The following is an 11,703-nucleotide window of genomic DNA, read 5'->3' as shown; positions in this document are numbered from 1 at the left end:
GTGCACGCGCATGCAAGGTTCCATTCCCTCTCCTAAAATCCCCCAACTCGTGCAGTTGTTGGGCGCCTGTGTATGTAAGATCGAGGCTAGGCAAGGAGGGCGTGAGGACGCGTAGGGGTAGCTAACGTGGAAGAGGGAAGGGGGAGGAATACCCCGGGGTAATAGGATTTTCTTTTAAGAAGAATGAGTATGTCTTTTAAGCAGCATAGATCTTGTCGAAACTGTCAAAAGGAATCTCGGGTAAAGAAAGTAATTTCGAGATTACTTTCGGCCACATTTGATATAAGAGTAATCTCGGTCTCATACCATCACAAAAAACGCGCGGGTGCTCGTGGATAAGAAATCGGAGTCGCAAAGGTGAGGTCAAGGGTTCGAAGCTTGGGTGCGAAGTAAACTCGGGTACAAAGTAATCTCGGATAACTATCTCGGGTACCCGATATTACTTTGCCACGATCTACGGCTCTCCTTCATCCCACCGTAGATCCCACCCCCTCAATGCCCGTGTCACTTAGTCCCGAGGCCGGCCCACCATCCTTACAACAAGTCGACGCCCAAGAGTTTGAACGGAGTTCTGTGTCAGAAAGCAAGTTAATTCTGATTCTGACTCCGGCGCCTGAATGCATCCGCCACCCACGAGTCCATCCCGACCTGAATAGTCATGTGACCATCGAACGCAAGAGTTCATCATTTCACATGACCCAATACTGAATCTTCCTGATTCTCAATCTTGCGTAACCAGGGACAGGCCCAAATGAAATTTGGTCTCTTTACCTTGATAAGCGCAGAGACGGAATGGCATGCAGAGATGCAGATCTTCTACGCCAGGACTGCTGCGGGAAGCCTCAAGTCAATAGAAATGTCAGGGTAAGGACAGTTTTTGTTAAGTTTTGAGCGGTTTCTGTGTCAAGCACTTCACTATATTCTATCCTTTCGTCCTGGCAGAGAAGCAGAAGATCAACCGGTTTCAGGCCCAAACACGTATCGGAGCCATCAAGTCTAAGAAACGAGCAAAGCCCACCTTGCATGGAAGGAGGATCGGGTAAAAGCAGATTGAAGTACAGAGGGACAACTGAAGGCCTTCGAGCTCTTTTCGACATTATCAAGTCTTGTAGCAAACAAAAGGACCTACAGATGTGCACCAAAATACATGCTGACATTCTTGATAGAGGGTTGCTTGAAGAGGAAATTTCTCTTGGAAATGCATTACTTACCATGTATGCAAAATGTGGTGCACTCACAAAAGCCAGAAAACTGTTTGATGAGCTCCCAGCAAGGAATGTTGTCACATGGAATGCACTTATTGGTGCATATGCTCAGAGTGGGCTTGGTCATGAAGCATTGAGCTGTTTTGGATGGATGCAAAAAGAGGGCATTTCCCCTGATACAGTTACTTACATTTGCATCCTAAAAGCCTGTGGGAGCATTGGAGCAGTTGAGAAAGGTGACGAGATACATGCAGAGATTGGGAGAAGTGGACTGTTACAAGAAGATATTGTTCTTGGGACGGCTTTAGTGGACATGTATGCTAAGTGTGGTGCGCTTGCAAAGGCACAAGGGGTGTTTGACAGGCTTTCGGCACGGGATGTAGTCATGTGGAATGCACTTATAGGTGGGTATGTCCAGCAAGGGCTTGATGATGAAGCCCTGAACTGCTTCAAGCAAATGCAAGAAGAGGGCCTCTCCCCTAGCACAGTCACCTTCACTTGCATTCTGAAAGCCTGCGGCAGCATAAAGGCAGTTGACGAAGGAGAAGAATTATGCATCGAGATAGACAGACGTGGATTACTTGAGAAGGACATTGTACTTGGCAATGCCTTGATAGACATGTATGTAAAGTTTGGAATGTTTGCAAAAGCGCAAGAGATATTTAAAAAGCTTCCAGCTCGCGATGTAGCCACATGGACAGTGCTCATTGCTGGATATGCTAAGGAGGGGCTCAGTAGTGAAGCTCTGAAGTGCTATGTAGACATGCAAGGTGAGAGGCTGTTGCCAAATGCTGTAACATATCTATGTATTTTGAAAGTTTGTGGCAATATGAGAGCAATAGACAAGGGTGAGAAGATACATGCAGAGTTAGAAAGGCAAGGCTTGTTAGAAAAGGATATCATGCTTGGCACTGCATTGGTGGACATGTATGCCAAGTGTGGAGCCCTAGAAAAAGCACAAGGAGTATTTGAAAAGATTCCATCCCCAAATGTAGTCACATGGAATGCACTAATTTCTGGATTCGCTCAGCATGGGCTTGGCGAAGAGGCTTTGAGATCATTTGGGCAGATGCAGGATGAGGGCCATTGCCCGGATGTAGTCACTTTGCTTTCTATCTTGAAAGCTTGCAGCATCATAGGAGCCGCTGAAAACGGTGCAGAAGTACATGCTGAGGTTTGTAAACGGGGGTTATTGAGCGAAGATCTCATGATAGGAACAGCCTTGGTGGATATGTACGCAAATTGCGGTGAGCTTGGGAAAGCGCGAGAAGTATTTGACATGCTTCCAGCCCAAAATGTAGCTGCATGGACTGCATTAATTGCTGGTTATGCTCAGTTTGGTAAGGTTAAAGCTGTCATAAACTCTATTGTGAGCATGACAAAAGGAGGTGTAGAACCTGACATAATCACATTTGTCGTTTTGCTCACAGCTTGTAGTCATGCTGGTCTAGTGGAGGAGGCACAATTGTACTTCAAAACCATGAACACTGATCATGGTATCATCCCATCTCTTGAGCATCGGCTCTGCATGGTCGATATGTTCAGCCGTGCAGGTCTGTTTCACAAGGCAGTAGGTGTAATTGAGAATGTGCCACTGTCAGAGTATGTTTCGTTCTGGTCAGTGGTGATGGGTGCTTGTCGAAAATGGGTAAACGTGAATCTTGGGAGATGGATTGTCGACCATGCAGTTCAGTTGGACCAAGAGTTTGCTGCTGTGTATGTGTGTATGAGCAATTTATATGCAGCTGCAGGCAACGTTGCATGTGATTCTGAAGCTTTAAGTTAGGTTTCAGGTTATTTCATGCCCATGACGGGATGTTGATCATCGTAAGAACGGCATTTTAAATGAGGCAAGAGAGAAGAGACAGAAGGTTGTCAGAATGCAGTGAAAAACACAAGCTGATGCTACTGCAAAAGAGGGGAAGAGTGAAATGTAAGAGCAGAAAGTCAAAAGAGCTCATGACAATATTTGCAAAGAAAGACTACAAAATAATTGCAGTTGAAGTTGGATAACCAAGCAACAAGGAAGAAAGGGATACAGACTTTGACAAAGGGAGCTAGAGCACTCCTAAACAGGAACCGTGAGGCACACTTTTCTCAAAGAGAGTATATAGCAGAATTGCATGTGAAGTTGGATAAGAAAGTAATAAGGTACTAGACAAAGAGGGCTAGGAGAGGAGAATGTGGGCAACATTACCATCAAAGATCTTCATCACGAGACGAAGACCACTGCTAAACAAGACAACAGATGTACTAAACTCCCAACGTTGGTCCCCTTTTGCATTGGCAATAGGATATTGGAGTTTGTATTTGATTGGGGGAAGTGCATTGAAACAAGGGTGTATTAGGGTGCGTTCAGACTGTGAGCGAGCCCCTATGCAGGACAAAGGGATTCCTTTCTCTCCCATTCACACAACACACTAACGGCAGGACTTCAAGAGGATTACTACAGCTACACATTTGTCTACGTCAGCGATAAAATGTCAGTCCCCCTTCTTTCTTGCAAAAGTGGATGGGAACACATCATCTGCAGGCCGGTCGAAATCCTTACTCCCCTCTTCCCTCAATCTGTAGCATTTGCCACTCTCAGCACTCACATTCGAGAATGCCGAGTTTGCACAAGAATGTGTAAAAGGGTGGGTGAGCTTGCATTTGTCACGGGTGGCTTCAAAATTGAGAGGTAACTTTTAAAGTTGGTAACTTAAACTTGAAACATAGCCGGCAATGTCGGCAGCTAGACATATAAAGTTAAAATGTTATTACACGAGGACACGAAGGAAATTTGATAGCTTAAGCCTTACTGCACAAAGCTCAAGCAGCTCAAATGCAAATCATACAGAATTTAAGACTCATGTACTGACATTATGGCATAAGAGTGAAGTACAAAGTGAAATTTGATAGCTTGAGCCTTACTGCACAAAGCTCAAGCAGCTCAAATGCAAATCATACAGAATTTAAGACTCATGTACTGACATTATGGCATAAGAGTGAAGTACAAAGTGAAATTGCCAGGCTTCTTAAGTCTTTCCTTGAGAGTGGTTGCCTTTAGAGACTCTTTGTCTCTAAATTTAAGACTCATGTACTGACATTATGGCATAAGAATGAAGTACAGAATGCAAATCATACAGAATTTAAGACTCATGTACTGACATTATGGCATAAGAGTGAAGTACAAAGTGAAATTGCCAGGCTTCTTAAGTCTTTCCTTGAGAGTGGTTGCCTTTAGAGACTCTTTGTCTCTTGTTTCCAGAATTTCCTTTATTTTATCTGCCTGTGTTCAACGTCGCTATCACCCTGCGTAGCTGCGTCGACCTCAAAAAAACATCAACGCTTGAAAAACACCTAAAAGTTCAGCATTTTAATTAAAACGCATTATCTGGTATCTGGCAGCGTATTTTTGACAGGGCAGCCTTCTGCGAGCTCCACTGCTCTGTGCCCAAATGTGGGCACCTTCGACAAAGCACCTCTATCTGTGATACGCTATAGTCATCTACTATCAACACATATACCTGTGCTCTGTGACTGCTCTTCTGTCCCTAATGACACAGGGAGAATCAAATGGAGCTTGAGCCTGAGAGTAAGTTGAAAGAAGAGGAACAACATAGTAGTAGTGATGACAGACATGATAGCAGAAGTGACCGCGACAATCAACACGAGGGCAGAATTCGTAGAACACATGAAGATCGAGATCGCACTAGACATGATCCACACAATGATGGAGATCAGGGTAGACATGATCGGCATGAGGGAAGCTATGAAAGACAAAGAGACCATGACAAAGAGGATAATTATAGAATGGATCATAGCCGTAAGGTTGCAGTGATCAAAGGACTCACGGAGAGCATGAACAGTGTGCAACGCATGCTTTTTCATCCCATAGCAGTGCTTTTCCACTACCGCTTTTCTGGCTCCATGACAGAGGGAGAATCAAAGATTTGCAAATAGAGCTTGAGCATTTTTCACTACCGCTTATGACATAGGGAGAATCAAACGTAGCTTGAGCATGAGGCTAAGTTGAAAGAAGAGTGTAGAAGGTGGTAACCAGTCCTTAGAGACATGCCTTGAACAAGGGGTTTTCTATGACAAGGGGTTTTCTCTGAGTAAATACTTGGAATCTGATCAAGTTACCTGGTAAAGTTACCACCTGTTACCCTACAGTGTATGATTGTTCCGATTAGTCAGAGCATAGTCCCGATACCTATAGTACCAATCCTATTTTGGGATCGCTCCTCTTGTGTCCTTGATCTTTGTATCTTGTAGAGCTTAATGAGCTTAAGAGCACTTATTGTTGGGCTTTGTGTTAGTTGTACTTCCAAATTAATGAGCTCTGATATCTGAACCTTATTTTGAATATGAATATACATTTTTAATCGTCTCATTCCATGTATGTAATTTGAAGTCTTTCATTTTAGTTGGATTCATTTGTTTATTTGATTTGATGTCAAGTCATCTGAAGTCTGAATCTATCATTTGAAGTCTGAAGTTCTCATATGACCATTTGAGAATATGAGCTCATTGAGTACTCGGAGTCCAACTCTAGAATAGCGATCAAGCGATTCAGCATATTCCATTTTGGCGATCACGGTGGTAAGCTAAAGCTCTTAACGGGAATCAATCTCCCTGTTAAAACTCAAGAGTCAGTCACTCATTCATAATGCCTATACGACGCTCAACATGAAAACGGAGAGTTGTAACAGCATGTACAAAAAAATCAAGATCTCATTAGTACAGTAATAAGCAGCTACACTCTCAAGGTGAAGAAACCGAAGGCAATCCAAGTATTGGAAGCATTGAGGAACGTTGAACCTTGAGCACTCAACCCACTTCCAAGGACGACATTCAAAGAGAGCTAAAAAACGCTCTCAATCACAATGGTTTTTGTCATTCAACTGGAAAAGGGAAAGCCAAAGTCGATACTAACACCAACGATGCAAGAAGACATAGACAGAGACGATCAGATTCTTGGATAAAGCTTAGTCGAGGAAGAGAAACGGATACATTCACAAAGATTGACGAAGACCACAATCAGAGATGAAAAGCAGACACTAACCATCACAACAAGCACGGACATCAAGAGAGAAAACCACATCACAATGATAAACCCAAACGTTGGGATAATGATCGTGATCATCATGCAAACCCCATATACAGAGAGAGGTCCCGTGATAGTGTTTCCCAGATGACCCAAATGGCCACATTCAAGCGTTAGAGAGCAGTATGATGATCTGAAAGACATAGATGAAGATGACTGGGTTGAATAGTTTACATAGATTGAAAAAGACTAAAAAAAAATGGTATTATCATTATCCAACCTACAAGCTCAGAACCTACAATAAGTCAAAGAAACTTTCCGACTAGAATATAGTGAGAACCGAGGGGATGAAGATATCCTATGTGAATTGGATATAACCAGGCAAGGTAAGCTTTTGGTTAGAAGTTATGTAGAGAAGATTAAAGAGCTAACCAAACAGTTGGACAAGCCACCATCAAAGAAGCGCATGAGAGCTTGGTTCTTAAGCGGGGTAGAAGTAAGAACAAGAGATACTAGGACCTACCAAAAAGTTTAATGACTGAGTGCAAAGAGCTCTACGACTAAAGATTAGCCAACCGGCTCTAGTGAGTTGGATGAGGAGTTAGAAGAGTTTGCCTAACGTAACTAGTTCATTAAAAAGCAAAGGCGAAACAAATTTGCGGTATGTAAGGTTCTTGAGGCTCACTCACTGGTGGTGTTCGTCCCCCTCCCCCACCCCCCCCCCCCCCCCCCCCCCCCCCCCCCCCCCCCCCCCCCCCCTCTTGCTTCAGCATACACATAGCCACCCCCCCATCTCTCTTCTCCCTCGCTCTTCACATCCTGCCCCCTCCCTGCATGCTCGGGCCACCTCTCCTCTCCTAGGTGGTCTTGAATTAAGTAGAGCTCTGCCCTTCCCATCCGCCTACGCTGTCACCGCAATAGACACAGATGAAGGATTCCGCTCCGTCACAAACGGACTCGATGGAAAGCCCCTTGCCTCACACCAAAGAACCCACTATCCAACTTGCTCTTTCGTTGACCGAACAAGCGAGCTTAGAGGTAGAGGTGGAGCACTTGCAGGACACCTCTATTATTTGCAAGATAATCGGCACCCGACCTAGTAGAGGAGAGGTTTGTGACCTCCTCTAGACCCGCCTTTTAGCAGAGGTGGGAAAGATCACCTCTAAGATGGCATCCAAGGTCATTGCAATGAGTTCCCTGGCCATCCGAGTAGTTAGAGCTCATTTTTGACAATGGCGCCACGACTTCGATACGACTATCGATGTTCTTGTCGAGGAGACAGACTTGCCTATTCCGGTCTGCTTCCTCGGCCAGAAGAGAGTACCTTCCATTACTTTCTAGTATAGGTTCTGAGATTGGGACCGTATTGGAGACACCATGCATGGTAGCTTCCGTTGTTGCCAAGGCAGCAACCACACCTACGGTATGTGTTCTGGTTCGAGACACCCACACCCTCCCGAAGATCATTCTACTACCTCGGATTAGAACATGGAGTATTCGGAGCTCCAAAATCAGTGCTTCATTTGTAGACATATGGCCATCATGCAAAGGCCTACCCACAGAGGAGACCCCAACCTGCGACACAGACCCAACCTACTAAGGATGGCAAGGCTTAGCAGGCACGAATGGAGGGAGTACAAATGGTATCTCGTCTGAGCTAGGTGCCCAGGCAGAGGAGGGTTGGTAGTAGATTCATTGTTGTCAATGCCAGGGACAAATACGCTAGTTTGGCGCCCTTGGTGGTCGGCCTTCACCAGCTGGCGCAGTAGTGACTTTCCACAAGGAACCGGTTCGACCCTCTCGAGCAGGATGATCTGGCGGATACCCCCTCCACCTTAGCTTTGCTACCGACAGCCTCTCCCCTCTCCTATCCCTACCGCTAGTTCCCCCGCTCCATCACCTCCTCCCTCCCATGCCCTGCTACTATTGGCCAAGGGGGACATGCCACTCTTCAGTAGCTCGGAGGTCTCTTGGTGGAATTGAGTTGGTTGCTTGGGAACGGCTATGTATAACCTTGCATATGTTGGATGTATGGCAACATGCTGGCTTTGCATGTCTCTCAAACAGCCTCTTGTTCTCCCAATCTGATTGCAAAGTAGGAGGAGTGAATCTATCCAGAATAGATTGCTTCTATGCTAGTGATCACTTCTGTGTGACTTGGGTGGTCGAGTAGGCATTTTGGCAGGGACTACCTTCTTTGATCTCGCGCTCGTGATCCTTACCTTGGCAGACAGACAGAGCAGTGGCAATGTTATGTTACGCATCCTTGAGAGGATTTTGCTAGATACAAAGCTCGCACAACAAATTTTTGCCCTATGGACCGAGAGTTTGGATGCATAAGGGGACATCGCTGCTAGAGTGGCCAATGGCCTCAGTGAGCTTAGTCGCTTCTTTCTTCAGAGTCGACAACACGACTACCGAGAGGAGGAAAAGCAGCTACGTTGGGGCATTACCTCCCTACAGAGGATGCAAGAGTGACACTCGAGTAGTCCCTAGATGGAGGACCAGATATAGCAGGCTCACCAGGAGTTGATCACCATTGAGAAGCGGCGTCATGAATTTGCCTATCATTGGCAGGAATCCCAGTGGATCTAGGTGGGTGACAGAGTTACTGGAGAGTTTTTCAAGATGGTGGGTCCTCGCCATACACATACCAATGTTCCCAAGTTGAGGAGATAGGATGGGATGGTTGTTACAAAGTCTGAGGACATATGGGCAGTAGCTACTGACTTCTATCAAGAGCTCCTCTCAGTTGAGTCACAATTAGAGCGCAGGTATACATGCAGAGAGTAGGTGTGGACACAGATACCTTGCCTCATCACTGAGGAGATGCGACATATGCTAGAGAGCCCTCTCCTACCAAAGGAGCTTCAGGAGGCTCTCAGAGCACTCCCTCGTGGTAGTTGCTCAGGAGAGGATGGTTTGACCCCTAGCTTTTTCTTGGAGTACTGGGAGGTGCTTGGATACTATCTATGTAGTACAAACCAACACATTTTGCACACTAGGGAGATGCCTGATAGCATGAGCGAGGGTTTAACCTACCTCATCTCGAAGGAGGGGGGATCCCCTGATGAGATTCGGCAGTGGCGACCCATCACCATTCTCAACTCAGGAGTCTACAAAATTCTTGCAAAGGCTGAGTTTGAGAATTCAACCACTATTGAGAGAATCATACTTGAGACTCAGACGGGATTTGTCAAGGAGCGTAGTATCCTTGACAACATCTTCACCTTTTGGAAGGCGACTGTCCTCGCCCGCCTACGAGAAGAGGATCTTGTGGTGCTCCTTTTCGACTTTGAGAACGTCTACGACAGAGTTGATTGGGGCTTTGAGGGCACTTTACGTAGGATGGGTTTTTTAGATGCTTGGATCAGAGGGGTGTCTACTCTTTATAGGTGTGCTCACAGTCACGTGTTTCTAGCAAGAGGTCGAGAGGAATGCTTCATGCTTGCACGCTCAGTATGTCAGGGCTACCCTCTTTCCCCCTTCTTGTTTCTTTTCTACGCAGAGGCAATAAGCAAATTTTTTCCCTCATAGGATGTTGGTTTGTGTCTCGTTTTGTCACCCATTCGGGGAGAGGAGCTTTTGGACTCTAAGTTTGCTGATGACTCAGACATGTTTTTGAAGAATTGTGAGGCCAACTCAGAGAGGTGTGAGCAGACCTTGGAGGTATTTTTTTGTGCATCGGGAGAATTGATCAACTTGCAAAAGACAATTTCTTTTTGGGTTGGTGATGCTCCTATGCTTGACTGAATGCCTGGAGAGGGCTTTCGTTGGATTCCTCCAGGAATGCCCGTTCACTAATTGGGCTACTAGGTTGCCTTGACTTTTCACCAGAGCAGCAAACTGGCCCTCTCCTCCTAGCTGCTATAAGGAGGAAGTTGTTACATCGGAGCTCGATGAGGCTCTCTCTTGCTAGTAGGGGGTGGTGGCCAACCAGGTGATCTTGGCCACCATGTGATACATCACATCTTGCTAGATCTTCTCGAGCTCTTGTATCAGCCAACTGGAGAGGGTGATCAGGAGATTTTTGTGGATAGAGAGAGACACGCAGTCAACTCAGGCCAAAGTCTTCTGGTAGGCCATCACCTTACCTTGCTCTCAAAGGGGGTTGGGTATCATCGATCCAGGGTGGTGTCAAGAAGTTGGCATGCTTGCCAGGAAGGTACCAGACCTCTAGCCGCGAGAGCTTGTTAGGAGGTAGCAAAGGATTCACTTAATGAAGTGTGCTATTTGGTGGTGAATACTTAAAGTGCATCCATAGAAGACTCTCTCTCACCCACTCATGTACACATAAAACTTTCAAAATAAGACAAAGATGAAAATATCCGAGCTTAGATCATATCGAATCAAGGGTAAGATGAAAGGATTTACTGATGCATTTATAGCAGCTAACCTTTGTTCTTCAAACAAACCCCAATTGTTCTTTGAAGCTGTAATTTTGTGCTAAAAATGATGTATATTTTTTGTCTTTTTATTAGAATGAGTTGTGTATATAAGTCTTCTTGGTTCATAATCAAGCAAGACTGACCCTCCAGAGAACAATAAATATGTGCACTTCGAATTAGTTAGAATAATCTAGGAGTGGTAGAATAATGGAGAGTGGAGAGAGAAGAATTTCTTATAGTCTTTCAAGTCCAAAAAGAATAAAATTCTTTTTTGAAAGTGAATTTTACGACTTAAACACACATAAGCCCTAAGAGATTGCACAAAATGGAAAGGGTGAAAGTCGACATTGTGTGGGTTTCTTTATTTAAGATAATATAAGCATGAAGAAAAGTATCTAGTTATGGCCCGGTAGCTAGGATGTGAGGAACATAGAGATAGAGATAGAGGCTTATGCAGAGTTACAGAAGAATAGAAAATAATGTAAGGGAGAGAGAGCTAGATTTGGTTAGAAAGGGAGATAGATGGAGAGATGGAACAACAACGAATGTAAAGAGTAACGCCTTACACAGTACGCCCAAAAGTATGTTGATGATTTGTCGAAGAAGCAAATGATTTGTAGTTTTAACACCTTCTTAGGGAAATCAAAATCCTTTATTGATGTGTACATTAGATGATCATAGGCTTGTCAAAATGCATTTGTGCTTGCAAATTTAGCTGGAGCTTCCCCAAGGCATACATAGAAGTTGATCCTCTCTATTCTCACTCCCTCCCACTAACATCACTTCATTTCCTAACTCTTGATTGCTTTACAAGGGAGAAGAGGGTCCTTTATCTATTATACATGGGGAGAACTCTCAAGAGTTTCACTTGATGAGGAGTGTTAAAAATGATTTGTTTTTTTGTGGTGTGGACAGGCAGATTGGGGTCCACCATTTTGATCATATCTCCTCGGCCATAGATTCAAAAATTATGAAAAATTTGAGCATATAATTCAGCTCACGAGCTACAATTTTTGTGAAGAGCACTTTTTTGAATTCGGATGGGAAATGGACACCAAAAATTCCATAAAGCATGCCT

At 44.7% G+C, this 11,703-nt stretch overlaps 2 protein-coding genes across 2 annotated transcripts; both read left to right on the top strand.

Annotated features, from left to right (window-relative positions):
- Positions 1-541: 541 nt before the first annotated feature.
- Positions 542-3,357, top strand: LOC147441594 (putative pentatricopeptide repeat-containing protein At3g01580). Its single transcript, XM_086483165.1, has 2 exons — positions 542-864; positions 943-3,357. The coding sequence occupies exons 1-2, from the start codon at positions 793-795 to the stop codon at positions 2,989-2,991; spliced, it is 2,121 nt and encodes a 706-aa protein (XP_086339291.1). The 5' UTR covers positions 542-792; the 3' UTR covers positions 2,992-3,357.
- Positions 3,358-4,736: 1,379 nt separating this feature from the next.
- LOC147441593 (uncharacterized) lies at positions 4,737-5,571 on the top strand. The gene has a single exon (XM_086483166.1). The coding sequence runs from the start codon at positions 4,764-4,766 to the stop codon at positions 5,148-5,150; it is 387 nt and encodes a 128-aa protein (XP_086339292.1). The 5' UTR covers positions 4,737-4,763; the 3' UTR covers positions 5,151-5,571.
- Positions 5,572-11,703: the final 6,132 nt, after the last annotated feature.

The sequence above is a fragment of the Adiantum capillus-veneris genome, chromosome 15 (genome assembly GCF_014529385.1).
Source record: "Adiantum capillus-veneris isolate H3 chromosome 15, ASM1452938v2, whole genome shotgun sequence".
Classification (NCBI taxonomy): Eukaryota; Viridiplantae; Streptophyta; class Polypodiopsida; order Polypodiales; family Pteridaceae; genus Adiantum; species Adiantum capillus-veneris.
This window is presented reverse-complemented; position numbering and strand designations above follow the sequence as displayed.